This window comes from Tiliqua scincoides, chromosome 4, assembly GCF_035046505.1.
Source record: "Tiliqua scincoides isolate rTilSci1 chromosome 4, rTilSci1.hap2, whole genome shotgun sequence".
NCBI classification, from domain to species: Eukaryota; Metazoa; Chordata; class Lepidosauria; order Squamata; family Scincidae; genus Tiliqua; species Tiliqua scincoides.
Genome location: NC_089824.1, coordinates 97602753 through 97622786, shown reverse-complemented (window position 1 = coordinate 97622786; position 20034 = coordinate 97602753). Strand labels below are relative to the sequence as shown.

The following is a 20034-nucleotide window of genomic DNA, read 5'->3' as shown; positions in this document are numbered from 1 at the left end:
TCTTTGAAAAGAGAAAGAAGGATAATTCAGTGGCTTGGAAGTTATACATTGGTTTTTAAGTGAAGGTGAAGTATTGAGATCTCCACAATTAGTCTTTAAACCACAACCAGAAAATGTTGTAAAAGACAATTATTGTTGACAAGTATTGTCAAAAAGACAAGTATTGTTGAAGGGAATTCAATGATATGCAAAATATGAGAAATCATAGTGGATATTTCAATTTTGAATATTAAAAAAACATTAGCCAGACATGTCAGTGGCACAAATGACAGTTTATTTCTGTTTAAAAAACAACAACAAAACTTTACCACACTCTCCTAAAAGGAAAAATGCAAATACTTGCTTCTTAACAATTTCAACATTGATAGTACATACCTAAATAAACGTAAAAAGGAGTCAACCATAGCTTTATGGTAAGCATTTTAAGCTGAAATGAGGTGACAAACACCATGCAGGAGAGTTTCTTAAGTATCATCAACCTCTGAAATTGTTGTACTAAGTTAAAGAGCAGAATTTAAGAGCAACTATGGAATTAGAGCAGAATTAAAGAGCAAAAAAATTATTGTCTTTGTAAAGATACAGGAATATCTTCACACAGCTGAAAATGCCTCAGGAGAAATCAGTGCTTCCACAGGCGCTGGAGTAGTGGTGGATAGAGGGTGCTGATGGGAATAAAAAAGAGAATGTTGCATTTAGAACATGGCCATCAAAGTGGAACATAAATTACAGAAGTTTTACAATAAAAAAGCAATCTCTATTTTATAGCACTCTAGGATATTTTTGCTGCTGTTTTGCTTGCAAACTTTCTGTTAACAAATGCTGTCTTCATTCCCACCCCATTCTACCACAGCATACATGACATTACTGCAACATTCTAAAAGCTCTGGGTGTTGAAAATAAAGACCCTCACACTACAGTACACACTTGGCTAACTTTACAGTACACACTCAGTTACCTTTAACTCACAACTATTACATTCATAACCTGTAGCCCACGAAGGTTAGGAGGCAGCTGAGGTCTCCTCAGAATAATAGGATATCTTTCCCCCTTACCCCAAGTAAAACCCCAGCCTGTTCTGTGAGGCTACTTGGATCTCAACCAGCTATATAACTGGTAGAAGTCCAAGAAGCCCAGAGTAATGCCTGGGAGTAATGCCTGGGAGGCGGGTTAGAATAGGGTGGAGGAGAGTTCTGCTGATCCAGCCCACCTGCCAGGTATATCCTTCTCCCATTCTGCCCTCCCTCACCCAAAAACACCCCTTTCCAGCCTATGAAACACCTTCCCCCCCATCCCAGGCCCTACACCGCTCAGTGGTGTACTTACTTCTGCCAGCGGCCAGGCCTCTGAATGCATTGTCAGCGGGCAGTGCAGACCTCCCCACTGGTGCTGCTTACTCATGGGGTGTCGCAAACATGCATTACGGCATGTTCACAACACCTTCGACCAGCGCAGCAGCCACTGCGCCAGCCGAAAGCACAGATAGGATTGTACTCTCATAGTAATTAGTGCAGCAGTTCCCAAACTTTTAGTTTGGGTACCAGGGTTAAGTTTTGGCAGGGGAGGGGCAAAGGCAGCAACGTGATCCCCTGGATCACACTGCTGCTAAGGACAAAAGGATTTTTTTTTAAGTTACAGTTAGAAGAACCGGCCTCCGGGAGGTGTGACGAGCCCTCCACAGAGCTCCCAAAATAGGAAGAAAAAAAAAGCAATCTGAAGCCACTTTCAGTTTGGGAGCCCTGCAAGCTTGGGGAGGGCTCTGCGGGGCACCCTGCACTCTCCAGAAGCTGGCACTTCTAACTGTTTTTTTAAAAAAAAAACCCTTTCCCCCTGGCATTGGTGCAGTCCTGGGGATCACATTGCTGTCTTCCCCCTTCCCCCACTCTTTAAGGGGCCAGAAGCAGGGCTTCTCAGGCCGGGGCATCGCAATACCCCAGTTTGAGAACCTCAGCCTTATGGAAAACACAGCTCTACAGCATGTACATTTTATAACACTCTCAACAATTTTTTTAAATTAAATTTTACATGTTAGATTCATTAGGATTGGGGGAAAGAAACACAATTTCATAACCAAAAAATAAAGCATATTTTCACTGTGCAGTAGAGATTAGCAAGTTGAATCCTGGTGGAGTTTCAGGCAAGATGGAAATGGGATTCCTCAGAGGCTCTAGCCCTAATTTGCAGGGTCAAAGTTCCCACTTCAATATTTGCTTAATTTGAAAAGTTGGCAACTAACTTAGGGGGTGAATGACAAAAAGATACCTGATTGCAGTAGTCCTGTAAACACAACTTTAGACATTGTAATACACATGCAGTACATGCCATTAAAATAATAGCCTCAATGGATTTAGGGATCAAATTAATCTCTGATATTAAATCCCTTGCGGGAGCCAGCGCATACTATACTTGCTCCTGCCAGGAAGTCTTGATGCTTTAATGCTATTACATTACCTTTTCAATAACTCTAAAAAGCCTCTAGTTTTTAACTCCGCAGTTTCCTCTGCTCTCTTTGGTAAGATTGGCACTTGTCCTTCCTGCTGGCTATTCTCTGTATCTTCGGTTCTGACATACTGGACATGTTCCCCTATTAATAAGAAAGAAAAGTCACATGGCAAAAAGAGAACATTAGGCTACACTCATCTAGGAATTGTAAAATCAACATCAGGTTATTTTGGCAAAACAAGAAAGTTTATAATTACAGTATCACATTTGTATCCTGCCCTTCTACTAAGCAGCACAGGTTATCAAACAAATGATAAAAATTTTTCTTTCCAACAACCTGGCACAGAAACGTAGGTCAAAAAATTGCAACTTGCCCAAGATCACCCAGTGCAACGCACGGCTAAGGGTTTTTTTTAATCCAGGTGCTTCCAGTCTCACCCCAGTACTCTAAAAGCACCATACTGTCTCTCATATAGGATCATATGTTTATAGGGATCATTTCATACTTACACAAATTCATATCATCATAGCCACTGCTAGTGGTGCCACAGTACTGATTTTGAATTTCTTCTTGCTGATTCTAGGGAGATGGAGGAAGAAAACAAACTTCAATGAACTTGGTCTTTTACTTCTCTTTCCTTGGTTTTCCCTTAACAGTTATTTGTGTCGGGGTGAGGGAGAGAATAGAACTTTTAAACAAAATGTTTAAGAACATTTGAGCTTTGAGCAGCAAAAGAATAAGAAGATACTTTCCTATTCTCAAAGAGACTTACAATTTTAAAAAGACACACAGGGAAACTACAGAGGAAGTTGAGACAGGGGAAGAATATGCCATTATTAAATGCACATTGACTTAGGTTTAATATCATGCAGTATATTCGGCCAGCTAATGGAGAGGGCCTTGCTGTCCCACCCCTTTCTCCGCTGCAACCTGGTGGAATTGGCTCAGGTAGGACACAACTCTTAAACTGGTCAGGCTCAATAGCAGTTGGCCTTTCCCTGGCCAATGGAGATGCCATATTGTCTCACCTCTTCCCCTATTGCTGCCAGATGGAAATGACTTAAAGAGGACAATTTTAATGGATACCTGTGCTTTATGAATCATGCCATTTGGAAGTTGCACTCTTCCAAATCCAACATTTGGCTTAGCTGTGTTGTAAATATGGGTAGCACGTTTAGCCACATTTCTGGGGAGAGGGGAAAAAATCATGTGTGCACGTATAGATCAATAAAGAGAGATGCTTTGTATTTTGCAAGGATAAGTAATTGAAAATAACAGCAACACACATTTTGCTGTCTTGAAAGTAAGACCTATTCCGGGGTATATTTGGTGCCGATTCAAAAAACGGCATCAGTTTTACCCTATCATGTCTAGTTTCAGAGATACGGCCTAGCCTCTAGTGAATGGTTCAAGCAGTTTCCTTGTTCCTCACAAGGAAGCTGCTTGAACCATTCACTATGCCGTATCTCCAAAACTAGATGTGATAGGGCAAAACAGATGCCATTTTTTGAATCAGCACCACAAATTCACATATAAAGCCCCCATATATTTTGAGAAAAGCTTTTCTGACCTTCAATTTTGCAGGCCTGTGTAATAAAAAATATAGAAAAGATAACTCAACTTCTTTTTGTAAGTAGAATATTTGGCTAGTAACATTAGACAGAAAAGATCTTGAAGATTATTTAATTTTATGCAATTATTACTGAAGAAAAACTAACTACTAACCTCCTTTAAAAGAATGTTTAAAACTAATCACATTTAAAGACAAGTATAGTTTTTAGTTTAACAGTGTCTCACATTGCAATTCACTGCATGTTAACTCAAAAGTACTATTATGTTAAATAGGTAAATGTGCATAAGATCTGCTTCTTAATTTTTTGCTGCTGTTATTAGAGCTATCTGATTGATTTCTTGCTTTTAAAACTCATTTTATATTTTTTTTATATTATAATTTAGGTTATATGTCACCTTGATTTTTATGGAATGGTGATAGATAAAGAAGGTAATAAAATAACCATCCTTGGTTGTAGTTTTGGAAATGTATTCTTTTTTTTAAAGTCACTTAAATACTTTTATTAGTCAGAAGCTTAACATCCGTTCTGTTGTAAATACTCAACTTTATCTTGGGACCAATTGTATATTTATTTTGTATAAGATTAAATGACAACAGTGATTATACTGCATCAATTTTGCAAAGTAAATACCATTTCTGAATATTCCTCATGTGGTAAGAGCTGGTATTTACACCACAGGGCAAACTCTAGTTTCAGAGTTTCTCTAACATAATACATACCAACTGTTACCACACAAGCCTGCACTCAGATGAAAATACACCATGTGAAACTGATGTGGTGACATCATTATTTCACCACATTTTTTAAAAAAAGAGAATCAAGCTTTATTCTCCTGACCCAGGGCAAAGAAATTTACATTACTTGTGTATCATCCTCTATAGAGAGTTAAGATTTTAAGGTATGCATCCATATACAATCTAACACATCAGACAACTTGTGATGTTTAACAGCAAATTTGAGACAAGGTCAGAAAACTTTAATGGTAAAGTCAAAGAATTTGTGCTGAATATGGGAGGGGGAAAGATAATCACAAACCTGTGCATGTGACATTTCTGCTGTGCCTTCCAGTCTTCTCCATTTAATAGCTCTTTCTGTATCCATGTTGTCTCTTGGCTTGTGTCTACTGTTAACCTTTAGGATGTATTAAATTGTCAAGTTCATTCATCACATTTTTTGGTCAACTTTCTGCAACAAAACTACCAAAATAAGGCACAAGGCAATAAAAATATTTGAGCTTTGTTACTGATAGTTTAAAAATAGTTTACTAAGAAAATTATTGAATGAAGAAATGCAAAAAAAAAAATGCATTTTAAGATACATTATATGGTTGGATCTTGATTTCAATTTTAACTAGTATTAAATGGTTTAGCAATATATATTGATAGCTCTATCATGGGTGCAGCATATCGCTCCCCCATAATGTACAGAGAATGGTCGTCAGCTGCATAAAAAGCACAACTTCAATAGGCTCTTAGAGCAACTCCTCCTCCTAGGAATAATGGCCAATCCGATACATGTCTACACAGAAGTAATTCCCATTAACTTTAATAGAACTTACTCATTAGTAAGGGTATATAGGATTGCTGCCATAGGGAATTACAAGACAATCTAGCCTTGCATGCAGTTCTCAATATTGGTTGCTGGTTCATGTCCAAGTACAATTCAAAATCCTGCTTTTGACCTTAAAAGCTCAGTATGGCTTGAGACTGGGGTACACCTTCTCCCATATGAACCTGCTCATCCCCTGAGGTAATCTGAGGGGAGGTTTCTCCATGTGCCACCCATGGCTGAGGCCCAATTGGTTGCAACAAGGGGAGGTCTTCCTCTGTGGCAGTGCTGATACCAATTGAGTTGAGCTATATGCTCTACATGTTAGCTTACTGGCAAGGTTTGAAACGTTTTTATTTAGGTGAGCCTTTTCTCAGTTTGTTGTTCTTCCTGTTGTTCTGTTCAGTAGTCTGCTCTGGGGGAATTTCTGTATGGGTTTTTAAATGTTTATTTCCACATAAGTATGATTATGGCCTGTCGCTGCAGCCTGACAGTAAACAGTGCCTGTTTATTCAGAAGTTCCTCTGTATTCAATGGGATTCACTCCCAAGAGAGTGTTTTTAGGATTGCAGTCTTAAATTCAAGCAGATGAAGTCAACACACATCATCTGTGTGCTTGTATTTCAGCAACACTTCAGCATTATTTTTGTTCTGGTGTTTTAAAGTTATTATCATGTTCTACTTCATTAAAGTATAAACTCCAAGCAGCTCTCCCTTCTTCTTTCACTCATCCTTTCAGTATGAAATTTCACAAAAAATATTACTCACAGAGTCCCAGGTATCCCTGAATTCTTCTTCACCTAAAATATACATGGTACTTGATAAACAATGACAGTAGTAGATGACATGTTTACTGGTGCAGTGAGTAGCTTAGAAAAAAAAAACCACTTAACATAATCAAGATTTATAAAATGATGCACAGTGTGGAGACAATGCATAGAAATAAGTTTTTCCCCCTCAAAAAATACTGGAACTATGGGTCATCCAATAAAAAAAATTTGTGGGAGATTTCGGATGGACAAAAGGAGATACTTCTTCACACAGTGCATGATTAGTCTGTGAAATCTGTTGCTCTAAGGTGTGGATGGGGTAGCATGATGTGCGATGCTGCCCAACGCCAAATCCACTTCTGCTGCGGCATATGGGGGGAAGCCCCTTACTACTTCATCAGTTTTCACAAACCTGAAGTCTGGGACTTCCAGTTTTTTTAAAGGGGACCGTGTGAATGAAGGAGATCCTTTATTCCGGTACATAAATCCAGAAGTCCTGCACTTCTCGGTTTGCAAAATCTTCGCAAAAAGCAAGTACAGTAGATAATCTGTTTTCTGCTGGAATGAGCGGGAAGTGGCTTGAATCTGCAGTAGGCCACATCATCAGATGAGGGGGGGGAGGACAGCATCTGGCATGCTGCTCCAAGGTATCAGGAAGACTTGGGCATGCCCTGGTAGATATTTGCTAGAGACAAAGGAACCATTTGCTTTCCATGTGACAATCATGTCTATACAAAAGACTTCAATATTTCTTCTGAACTTACCTAAAAATACACTTGAATTCAATTCTATGTAAAGAGTGCAGACATAAGGATAGGGAATAAGGAATGCATCGCCATGCCTGAATCGTAAGTCTGACACTCTTTCCCATTTGTTTAAATCTGAATGCTGTAGTTAAGTAGTTCAACAATTCAGCAGCATTCAGGAGAGAAAAAGAGGTTATGACCACAATCTGGGTTTTTTATAGTCAGTCTGGCTGTCGGATAGATAGGAATACAGCAGGTACTGCCTATCACTAACATTTGCACAGCAGGCACTGTAAGCTGTAATAGTACATCCTATCCTTCCGTCAAGAAATTCTTTAGTCTCACAACAACCGTTTGATGTAGGTTAGGATGAAATATAATGACTAGCCCAAGATCCCCAAACAAGCTTCATTCATATGGAACTAGAAGACCTACAGCCCAATCCTATCCAACGTGCCCACACCACGATGTAGCAGCACTGAAACGGCCACCACTGTATCCAATGCGGGCAACAAGGCTGCTAAAGGTCTCCCTAAGGCAAAGAGACTTTTGCCCTCTTGCCCTGGGGAAAACCCCAGCAGCCGCTATGGTGCTGCTTGGGCCTGCACCTGCAAAACTGCTGGAGCAGGCACGTGTAGTCCCATGTTGGTGAACTAGACCCAGGAGGGGGGATAGGATCAGGCAGCAGCCTCTGACACTATTCCTACCCCCTCCTGAGCCCAGTGACCCACCTTCCACCCCGATTGCCACCCTCCCCCACCCGGTTTCACCCCTTCCCGCCCTCCTCCTGCCCCAGAACACCTCCATGCTACTTGGCAGGTCGGCACCTGGAGCCTCTCTGAGATGCAAAGGCCTAGTGCTTAGCCATGCTGGCCTCCATGTTGGCACCTGCCTCTGCTTGGCCACCATGAAGTGCTTTACATCACTTTTGTGCCAGCTGTTGCCAGGGCTGTGCACCAGAGACCAGCGCTGCGGCCTGGTGGATTGGGCTGCACACGTCTTCTAAGTTCAAAGAAAGAAGATAGAACAGGAGTAATGGGAAATTCAAAAATGGGATCAAAAGTGTACACATCTTTCTATCTAAGGCTTTGATGAGCAGGCAGATTTCAGAAGAACCTGATGTACTCCTAGGCCCCAAACTTCCACCTCTACAGTGACATACCAAGTCCCATTTTTAAACCCTCACTCCCTTCATACCCCTCTACACTGGCAAATTGGGGGTGAGGACCACGCATCTGGGAGTGGCATTCGATTCAAAGTGTGTAAAGGGTTCAAAGGTTGCTGATCCCAGATCAATGAGTTAAGAGAAAAGAACTAAATAAGAGAGGGTGAAAAGGTGATTCCAAGCATAGAAGCAATCTTAAAGCAAAGGAGAAAAGAGGAAGAATGCTTAAGAAGGGAGAGAATATACAAATAGGTATTTTTGAAACAAATGAGTGATAGTAAGATAAAGACTGCTTCTCAAGGCAGGGCCTTTGTGTGAAAGGTGGACATAAATCTAAACTAAAATCTAAAAAATGTACAAAATTTACCACATGGAGATAACTTCTGTTGTGGCAAACTGTATGTACAAGGGAACTGTAAAATCTTCCCTATTGTTTCCATAGTTATTTCTTTCTCACCAAAAATTGCAATGCAAATTTGGGAGATTATTTCACCAAAAACAGTGAATACAGTACAAGTTTCACAAGAGTAGAATTTCCTCAGCAAATAGATCTCATGTCAGTACATAGGCAACTGTGCCTTGTTCACTACTTTAAAAGTTACCTAGCATGATGGTGCTTACAGTTATTTCCCATTAGGATATGGTGAACAGAAACATATATGCTTATGTCATGTTAAATGTGGTTAAGAATCAGATTACAGTTTTTCTCACATTAGTTCTTTGCTGCCAGAAGGATACAAGGAAATATGACTAAATGTTCTGTAGTAAATGGGCGTAAATCATCAAGGTTTCCAAGTATTACACGAATGGCCTCCTAGAAGATTTAAAGGAAATTATGGAACCATTAATGCATGCAAAATTTTTAATTCAACACTTTAGAACAGACTAGCTTAATTGGAGTTGCTGCAGTAAGATTACACTAAGCAAGGAGGTCTACATTAAATTTTACATTTGCCAAGTTAAGCTTTCTCGTATAAATCTCAGCTTCAAACCTCACCTCTAGTTCTTCATTGACAATATTTTCATGAAGATCAATATTAACACTATAAAACAATCATAAGAGAAATAAATTAATGACAACCAAATGGGCATTGTAATTAGTTCATACCAATGATTTATCTAGTCTACTGTATTATCTGTAAGAGCCAAAACCCTGGGAAGCTCAATCAGAAGGCATTGTTGCGAGGTGAAATGCAAAGTCCGAAGCAAACTTCAAAAACAAACTTTAAAAGTAAAGTTGAAAACAAACTCGGTAGGCAAGAATGGTGATCATCTGCAAGCTTCTTTATTTCGTTGCCAGCAACGGGCCTCTCAAAGACTCTTGTCCAAAGTGATGAGAGCACTGGGAGCTAGGTGGGAACGCTCAGTGTCTCCAGAGAAAAGCAATGTTTCAGTGTGAATCCTTGGTGTATATAGGATTCTGGCTCCTTTGTTTGAAAAATCTCACTGTCATTGGCTGGGGGGTTCATGACATCAGACATGGAAACTTTCTTAGGATTGGTTACAAGTTTACAAACATCTGATTGGTCAGTCTCAAGTTACAATGTCCTTTTATGGCAAAAGCATACATATTTTAAAACCACTAGGTGGCACTGTTTACCCACTTATTGCAGGATTAATCTGAATTCCCTTTATCAAACAATGTAGATTCTCTATAATCTAAACCTTTGGTTTTCTCTCATTCTCAGTATGTACAAGTCAATTCAATACAAAACAAACTGAATTCTTCCTGCAAACAAGGATTTTTAAGAGATGTTCTCTTGGTTAAATCCTGCTTTCTCTGTTAACTTAGAGTTCAGACAGAGTTTCTCTGGAATGTCTTTGTTAATTAAGGCTTCTAATGATACTTTCCAGATCAGGAGACACTCTTAGGAATGTTCTTGCTTATCTGTTCTTGTCTCAGATGATTTGTAGGTGTTTTGTATCTACCAAGCACTATCTTTATCTGTCAAACAAGATAGACTGTCCTTTACATTAAACTTCTTCTGAACCCAACTATCTACTCTTGGCACCAGGGGAAAGACATTAATTTTCTGATCACTCCATAATTCTCTGTATGTTGTACTTTCCTAGTTCCAATTATAAGTCTTTAAATCTGTTACCTGAGTCTACAGAGTTCTTATCTGTGAGATGCAATAAATTCTGAAGGAGTTTTCAAGGTAACAGGGATACATTTTCAAACTAAAGGCTTTAATAGCTTTCTCCTTTCTTGTGTATTTCATGCTGTAATCTAACAGCTAAACTCTTTACTGTGCCTTTATATATATATATTGATTATAATTCTAAGCAATAACTATTAAGCATTAAAAATATTTGGCTTGCATGCTAACTTAGTGATTTGACACTTCCATGATGCTCTTGTGTGTTGTCTTTGTGTAATTAGCCTTAAACAGCTCCCCAGTGTTCATAACACTGTCCTTTTGAAAATATAATTTTTTAAAATGCAAAAATCCCTTCTTTCTAATGTGCTTTCTCTGTTAATAAGCAGGGAGTTTGAAGATGTCGGAAGTTTCCCAGCATCTTCCTCCCTAACATTCAGTGTGGGTAGCTGTTATCTGATGCTTTGGCTGTTTGACAGTAGCAAACATTCTTTTGCTTAATTTATTGCTTGTAGAAGTAACCGCTAGGCTAAGCTGGCCCTATTGCTTGTCTACTGGCTGCAGCTTCAGATATCAAAAATGCTCTCTTTGTTCTAAACACTGCTAAGCATAATATTTTCCTATTTCTAACTAATTTAGCTATAAACACCCATTAACATTTGGTTCATTACTATTTGTATAAATGATTGGTCTTTTATAATAGACTTGGGGTGCTTTCCAGCAAGCTATGTTTTACATAGTTTGAAGCAAAAGGGAGTATTTTCTTATTTAAAATGAAACTTAGTCTGTTCTGCCTAGCTTCATCCATCACTCTGACAATTAGCCTGATAGCTGGTAATTCCAGTCTCCTCTTATCTGATGCTTTTATTGATTAGCAATAAAACATCTTCTGATTTATGGCTCTTGCCTTCAGCCTGCTGTTTTAAACTTCTTCAGAGAGAGCAAACATGAATCCAAGCCTGTTTGTTTGTGGGCATGCTGAATATAACATTTCCCTTATTTCTTACTTAACTAATTCACCCATTGCATTAACGTTATTAAGCATTTGTTTTAAACTGATTCACTTATAAATGACTTGGGTGCTCTCTGGCAACTTTGTCTCTAGAGACAAAAGAGCAGGAGGGAATGTATTACTCCTCAAAACTCCCTTGTGTTATCTGCTTGGAAAGCCAAGGAGACATTCCTCTGCTTAATTTATTGCCTGCCGTTCGCAGTTTGCAGACAAAGGCTGTCTCCCTGAAGCTTCTGAGCAAAATGGATTTAAACTTATTTGTGAAATGCTAAACACATATAGGCTTTTTAAACATTTGAACAAAACATATAAACTATAATGTGTGAGCATGGCATTACATTTGCTTCATACGTTTGTTTGGCTTTTAGCTTTTACCAGCTTGCATCAGCATGATGCAGATAGCATCCCCCACTCTCTGTCCTAGCATCTGGTATTCAGAGGCAGACTTCCCCTGAACATGAAGGCTCAATTTTAAGTAGTATTCTCTCTTCCATTTGAAATTATACCCTTTAATAGACCTTAACTATAAAATGTAAATAATTATTTAGAAATTGACTTATTTTCGTCCTGTCCAAACCCAACAGTTCTGGACAGGTAACAGCTCATAGACATGCACTAGGTCTAGGAGCTCAGTCTAATTACGCTCAAGTCACACTAAAATGAATGTAAGCTATACTAGAGAACAGCAATGTGCTTGCACAGTTCTTATGCATGTCAGTGAGGACAATCCCCAAAGTCACAAGAGCAACATCACAGTTTAAGCACTGGTATTATCAATCATGCTACTTTGGGCAAGCAAACCCAAATCTGGAAATATTTATTGTCAAAGAGCAACCCAGTAGTTTTTATGCATTCAGTTAAAATGTGCAAATCCACCACTACTGTGCCACTGTGCAGCCCAGCCCCACTATCATCGACTAACAGCACACAACCATGGAGTCCTAAATTTACTAATCATTTGTCTTTTGCATTTTAATGCTGTATTGTTTCACTAGCAAATCACAATGTCCAGTCTCAACTAAGTGGTTGTCGAAAAAGAACTCATAGACAACAGGCAGATAACAAAAGGGGAAAAAATCCCAAGCAGAACAGATTAACATTTAACTAAATTCACTGACATTTCCCCACCATATCTTTATTTAATTCTGAGCCCTGAAGGCATTATACACCACTTCTGACAAGTTCCCAGGCTTCAATTTTGGCAATTCTGCATTGGGATAAAGTTCAGCAAATGGATGGAGAAAGCCACTGAGAATGTGCGTTTTTAAAACTTTTCTGTCTCAGCTGAACACAGAAATGGTTTGATTAAGAGGGTGTCATCAGTTGGCCTGAGTTCATAATAGGGCACACGGGAGAAGGTGATCCTCAAGTGCACAGAAACTTTCTATGAGATCTACTTCAAGCCACTATGCTAAGAGTTGCAGTCTTAAAAATCTTAACTGTACACTGTCTATATACACTTATAAAGAAGCAGCTGCCTGTAATGATAGCCTGGTGCTGTCTTCTCTGTTACAAATCCTCATGGAGGATGGGATGCTTTACACCAGAGAAGATACAAGAAGTAATGGGATACTTAACTCTCCCCACTGCTATCCTTCAGAAACTACCCTCCTCAAAAGTTCCTCCCCCCCCCCCCCACCACCACCACAATATTATGATCTTGTGCTTGCCAGATTAACATGAGTCCAGGATGCTGGTGAGGGTAAAGCAATCTGTCCCAAGGGTATTTGGCAAATGGAGAAGGACTCATTGAACCATTATTACACATGGTTGCACTGTTCCATATACTTTGGCCCTAAACACTGGGCCTACAAGTGTTCTGCTATGTATAAATAACTGTCACATCTCTGCCTTCATTTTACTGAAATATGTGTGTGGAAGACTGTTACATTTTGAATTACAATGGCTTTTCAAAGTACACATTACTTATAGGAGTTGAGCCAACTCCTATAAAAAGCCAACACCACCCTGCTTCCCTGTCTTCTTTTGTCCCTGCCAAGGGTGTTTTTGGCCAGTCATGAAAAAAGGTAAGTGCCTTGTTAGTAGGAGCTAATCTCTTGGCTAGGCTCAAACTTGTCTCACCTGGTTCCCAACTCCTGTCTTTGTGCAATGAGTCACCTGTTATATAGTGGGTCCATGCGAATAAAGGAAGGCATAGTGATAACAGCTCAATACATTTATTCCATCTTCAGAACCGAACCTAGCGAAATACAAGGCAAACCCCAGGCTTTTTATAGCCTTTAACTCCACCCAGATTTCCCATGATTGGTGCAATTGGAACCTTAACTAGAGGGCCAGTCGGATGGTAGGATTTCAATCCATCACCCGACTGGCCAGAACTTACATTAACTAGAGGGCCAATCGGATGGTAGGATTTCGATCCATCACCCGATTGGCCAGCCATAAGTCTGGGCCAATCAGTTATGCAGGATTTCAATCACCCAGGGTGTTCAAAACACCCTGCTTTGCCTGAGTACTGTTGAGGCTCACCTTGTGACTCATCTCAGTCCCTCCCCTGGCAAAAGGGTTCCTACCAGCTGGTGAATGTCCCCATGGAGACTCTCAAACCCTTGCCATGGAGGAACTTTTGTGTGTTTGTTTCACATGATTGCCCTCTTCCAAGGGAGTTATCATTCTATTTGTGCTCTGCACTGCTAAAAAGATGTGCTTGTGTGAGTGGGATGGGCGGACTTGAACCCTGAATGCAGGGAGTTCCTAGCAGTTCTTTGCTTTTGCCCCTATGCTGCTGATGCCACTATAACTCCTGTATGAGGTGGGGGTGCTGTGGCATCGTTGTGTTGTGTGTGTGTGTAATGTCCTTAGGGAATCTCCTCATGGTTATGGTGGTGCCTATGTCTGTGTTATTCATTCCTAGTGGCTGGCAGCAGGATATCTCTGCAGTATTGGTCCTGCACCTGTCCCCACCCCCTGCTCAGTTCACCCTGGGGGTGTTTCTCTGGTTGCCAGTATTAGGATGATTAGATGTAGTGATTGGCTCCTTGGATGTCACAATGATGACATGCCAACGTCAGGATACCAATCTGTGGATAATAGGTTATGTTGGTATTTTCACTGTGGATAGTAGGCTATGTTGGTGTGTTACTGGAAAGGGTGGTGCCACTGTTGCTTTGCCAGGACAGGCTTAGCATTTGGCCCTTGTTGCACTAGCCTGTGTGTGTTTCATTCTCAGAATAGGCTTAGGCTGTAAAAGACATTGCACTGGTGTCTGTGCAGCATTGGTGTGGCATCCAAAAAGGGATGGACTATTACTTGCTACACAAACCTAGATTTGCAACATTAAATATTTTCCTCCTTCAAATAAAATTTCTGGTTCTTACAGCTCTGAACTCAAGTTTTTTTTTTAAGCTTTTGAATCTCTCTTAATTCTGCTTCTTATTCTGAACAATACTGTGAAGAGTTAAGGCTTTCAAATTAATTGAATGGCCCACTTACCTTGTGGTGTTGCCATATTTAATCTTAAATTTATATACATATACTCCTACATGAAAAAACCTTGTCTGAGGCATTGGATATGTAAAAGGTTTTAAAGATGTGTGTTCAGAATTCAAGCCTACACAAGAAAAACAATCAGAGAAAATATATTATTAGAATAAATCTTACACAACTTCAGTTATACCATTCAGAAAGGCATCAAGGGCATTGTGGACTTCTTTGGTTTCAGAAACCTCTTTGGGACTGATGTCCACAAGATCATGTTTTATGAATTTAGCCAGGAGAGCTCAGCCATGGAGTGGTCAGAAACTCTTGATTCAGGTGGTGGGGCTGGGTGAAGTGGGAAGCTAGCTAGAGATGCTTTGCATTCCACATCCACCCATTACTGTGGAAGGGCTGGCTAAGGCCTAGCTGCCACACTCTAACCCTCCATGTCTTCTACTGCTGCTTTGTCTTCTCTCCTGACCCCAGTCATAAGCAAATATTACAAAATTTAAAAAAAATCTAAAACATTTTTGGTCTCAACCATTTCAGAAAAGGGATACTCAACCGGTACTTTGTTGATTTCATTTTTAAACCATGCCTTTATGTATTCCTAATGAGAGCTATTGTTGTTTTTCGAGCTTTTTCTTCGGAGGAAAGTTGTCTTTCCCCCAAATATTCAATTTTTCAGAAAGCAACACTCAAAGACATTGCCAACAAATAGTAAATTAACATTAATGGAAAACTAAGCAGATCCATATTCTCTGACCTTTGCTGGCACCAGGATCACCAAAGATGTCAGTGTGTTCTCAACAGATTTTAAAGTAATGGCCCGGTTTGGAGATAAGCACTACATATTAAGTCATGGTGTGATCCATCTGTAAGCCATAGTGTTATAGAATATTGATTAACTTTACTAGGAACCTCATTTATTCTTGCTATTTCATGTCATCTCTGGCTCTACTGTTTCAAATTACAGTCAAGAAGGCAAATAAATTTGTGAAGCTCTGTGCAAATTCACACTATTTGCAATAGCTGATTTGCACAACTTAGCTTTCAAAACAGTGCCAATGAAAAACTCAGGCTACAATCCTAAACGCACGGACAGCCTGATCTTGTCCTGGGCCAGTGCTGGTTTCCTGTGCACTGCTCAGAAGATGGCTGTCACAAACGTGTCATAAGGCATGTTGTGATGGGCAGAATAAGGGAGGTGCTGGCAGGGAGGCCAGCCTTCACGCCAGTCAGATAACTATAAGGAACAAGCAGCAGTAGGTTTCCCACTGAGCAGTGGGGAGGCATTCCTGGGTGAATGGAGCATGAAGGTAAGGCAGGGAGGAGGCGAAACCGGGCAGGAGAGGGCAGGCTGTTTTTCCCTGCTCAGAAGAGACCTCTGGCTGCCTCCCTGGTCTTGCAGGATACAGCCCAGATTGTTTTGCGCTACTGTATTGTAGGGTGGGCAGCCTGGTTAAGATTGGGCTTTATTTGGGAATAAGTCCCACTGAACAACACAACTGACTTCTGGGTAAACATGCTTAAAATTGCACTGTTAGCATACGTTCTTAAACTACTAATTAAGTAGTTATATCAGCACGCAAATGCTTAGGATGAACATATTATCAGATGCCTTTTAAATTGTGCCACTGTAAGATATCACCCTGACATTGTTTTATGCTGGTGCTAAAATCATTTTATGCAGTTCAGTGGAATGCAATCCTGAATAGTTTCTTCTTATGGGGAATGTTGCAAAAATCTGGTACAAAAACAAAGGTATCAAGGGAGACAAAAAGAGAGGGGGACATCTTGGAATTCCAAACCCTAAATTATATTCTGAAACATATCAACTCCACCAGCAGATTAATCTGATCCAGATTCCCAATTCTCACTGGGTTGAAATGGTAAATTTATGGACTAACATATATAAATCAGACTCCTGTGTATATACTACCAGATTCCCTTGATACAATTTTTTAAAAACACATAATCCTTTTTTTGTTTGATACTGTACTTAATTTTATTGACTGTACTTCTGTTTGCAAATCTTAAAATTAAATAAAAATGATTTTTAAATGTGCCTTAATTGTTGTTTCTACATACCAAGTACTGTATGCACTCAGAACTTCATATTCAGCTGAAACTCTCTGAGCCACTATGCTTTAGAGACAGATGTTACATGCCCCCCTTACATGGCTTTAAAAGTACAATTTTTAATTCCTGCCTATGCTGCAAATTCTTTAATCCTACCATCAACTATATCCCCAGAATATCCTACAGAAAGGCTTTAACTGAACTGCAGATTGTTGAATGCATGGCAGTTGATTTAGTATATTCCTGTAACAACAACGCCTACTGCAGGAGTGGTTTAGCGGACATTCAGAAGACCAGGGCCTGAATGGAACCACAAAAAGGATGAGAACGCCCTCATCTGGCAAACCAGAGATCCTGCTCTCTTCCAAATAAGGAAGAAAAACATTGGAGAGGGGAAAAAAAAGTCTTCCAACATTTGAGACAAAATCCAAACTAGATACCAAACAAGACAAAGGTGCCCTAAAAAGCCATGCCTTTAAAAGTATAGTAAGGAACAGGTATGAATGGACACTGTTGAAAGGTGGCACTATAATCATTTACATTTTGCAATAAAATGGATGTTTTATACAGACTACTGTCAATGTCACAGGTACTCCTGCTTTTATACTTACTCTATTTGCATCAATCCTTAGACTATTTTAACAATACATTATGATTTTTAAAAAACATATATAATATTAACAAAGAAAGTAATGCTGTCTTTGACTATAATTGTGGTGCAACTCTAAATAACCTGGGCTTAATATATCAAATTAACTACTATCATATTACATTACCTTTGGCTGTCTAGAGGATATGTTACTTTAAAAGTGAAAAGAAAAGATTTTTTTTTTAAACCTCATGGAGAAATCACCCCCACAAAAGGAATAAGGGGTACATACATTTAGCTGAAGACTGTCATCCTGTTTGATTCCAAATTTTGTTGTTCACAAAACATTCCAGAAATTTCATTATTACTATTATTAACAAAAAATATTTCTACCCTGCCTCTCCTTTCAGAACTCAAGGCAGCTTACAATACCAATTAAAAACACAATCCATACAAAAGATGGGCTACATTTCTATAGCCTATACCTCTTTGAACTGTCCAATTTTATCTACCCATTTATGTAAATAAATGCCATATATGCTTCTGCATTGGCCAAACTAAGACTGAATTTCTCATGTGAACAAACATAGAAATTAAGCAAGGATTCAAAATGTCAGTACACCCATTCTCCACAGTAGGAGGGTACAGAGGAAGAATACATTGTTTATTTTTTTGGCAGCAGTTAAGATGTGCCATCCAGCTGCTACGAACTAGATTTAGCAATCCATGATGCTCTGCCAACTACTGCTGCATTCACCTTGGGAAGGCCCAGATTGCTATTTTCCATTTCAGCACTTAACACTAGATTGCAGTCATAAAACCTGCTGAGGTTAGGGACAAGTTCCACTTCTGGTGGGGTGTCACTCATCATTTTATGTTAGTATAAAAAAAAAAATCCTCTTCCATTCTTATGAATTGTTGCATGTCCTTTTCAGGTCACAGGTTTAGTAGAGGAGGTGGAAATTAGTTTACTTGTCTTCCTTTCTTAGAAGATGGACATTAAAGCCGAGCGCTCACTGGAGTGGAAAACCTGCATTTGGCACTTCAACCAAACTACAGATGGCTGCTCAAACAAATGAATGGCTCTCCATATAAAAGTTAATCCAACCCACTCCTACTATAGCCATGACATGAAAGAACATTAGATTAGAAGGGATCTAACTTTGGCATAAAAGAATAGGTGGCATCTTTGTACCAGAAGTGGAACTGACCCACAAAGGAGAAGCAACAGAAGCAGGTACTAGTGGGATAATGTGCTTGCTTTCCTGGTATACTGCTGCTTTACCAGCATACACTCCTAGAGTTGACACTGACAGACTGTGCCCAGAAGCTAGCCTACCACAGAGTCCAAGTGCAGGACCCAGGTAAAGCAAGAAAAAGGAAATAGGATGGAGGCATATACAGTACTCACAAAACCAAATTGGGGGGGGGGGGAGGAAATGATGTAGAAAAATTGCCTCCTGGTTCCCCAGCATTAAACAATTCAAGATTATGGGGCAATAATGCGCTTCCTTCTTTGCTATGTTTTTTATGGCCTCTGTTAATGTGTTTTTAATATGTTTTTATCTGTGTTAAATCATGCTTTTTAAAATTGTTTTTACATGTTGTAAGCCGCCCTGGGTCCCTTTCAGGGAGAAGGGCGGGATACAAATAAAGTTTATTATTATTATTATTATTATTATTATTATTATTATTATTATTATTGGAAAGGACTGCTTATCAAGGGGTATAGCATGCCTCTCAGCTCCACCAATGCATATATCAGGATGGCAATGGGACTGGCAGGAACATGCACACCTTAATAGGGCAACCTATCTCATCTTGAAAAAAGACAGCTCTAGGATGACAGCAAAATGAATAAGCCATGAGGTGAGAATGTACACATAAAAATTTCAGAAACAGCAAGATCCCTATTAAGATAATTATCTTACATTCCAGGAACAGAGAAAGGGCAAATAGTAATTGCTCTCTTTGAACAATCAGTGCTGGTCAAAATAGCTAGACAAGCAGAACACATCCCAAGAGCCTCTGAATTCTTATTTGGATACCCGAAGGACATATTTCTGTACATAAAGGATTTGGGAACATTCCAGCCCTCAATCAGCCCATATCCATGTCTTGTTCAAACTGCCTACATTTGTTACCAGAAAGAGGCTCCTATCTAAGAACAGATCTAAGAACAGATGGTCTCATGATCAGATGGCCTTTTCTGACTGCTTTTAGTCTGTGGTTTTGGCCAAAACATGGCATGGCCAATTCCATACACATATAGTACAGTATGAGCCTCACCAGGGCCAGTCTATCCATGAGACCAACTAAAGTAGTTGCCTCAGACAGTAGACTTACAGGGGGCACTTCTGGTTACCCACTCACCTCCACAGATCTTCCTCCTACCACTTCCTGACTGGAAAAGGAGGACGAAACACAAATGTTGAAGAGAGGGAAGGGCTAGAGCAGGGGTGTCAAAAACAAGGCTCACAGGCCAGATACAGGGAGCCACAGAAGCTCCTTGTCAGGCCTACGTGATAACTGGGCTGCCCCAGAGCTGCCCTTTCAGCAGCACCACTTCTG

At 39.7% G+C, this 20034-nt stretch overlaps 1 protein-coding gene across 3 annotated transcripts in view; it reads right to left on the bottom strand.

Moving 5' to 3' along the window:
* Positions 1–265: 265 nt before the first annotated feature.
* MAJIN (membrane anchored junction protein) overlaps positions 266–20034 on the bottom strand; it is a 46263-nt gene continuing 26494 nt past the window's right edge. For 2 of the 3 annotated variants that reach the window (XM_066626516.1, XM_066626512.1), the window contains exons 2-10: positions 14808–14925; positions 9241–9286; positions 8982–9057; positions 7097–7213; positions 6331–6362; positions 5050–5145; positions 2950–3019; positions 2449–2581; positions 266–662 (exon numbers count right to left, since the gene is read on the bottom strand). In XM_066626516.1, coding sequence (XP_066482613.1) covers positions 620–662; positions 2449–2581; positions 2950–3019; positions 5050–5145; positions 6331–6362; positions 7097–7213; positions 8982–9057; positions 9241–9286; positions 14808–14881 — 687 coding nt within the window. In that variant the 5' untranslated portion in view covers positions 14882–14925 and the 3' untranslated portion in view covers positions 266–619. Of the gene's footprint in view, positions 663–2448; positions 2582–2949; positions 3020–5049; positions 5146–6330; positions 6363–7096; positions 7214–8981; positions 9058–9240; positions 9287–14807; positions 14926–15558; positions 15668–20034 lie in introns of all 3 variants that reach the window. The other variant, XM_066626513.1, reaches the window with a different exon arrangement.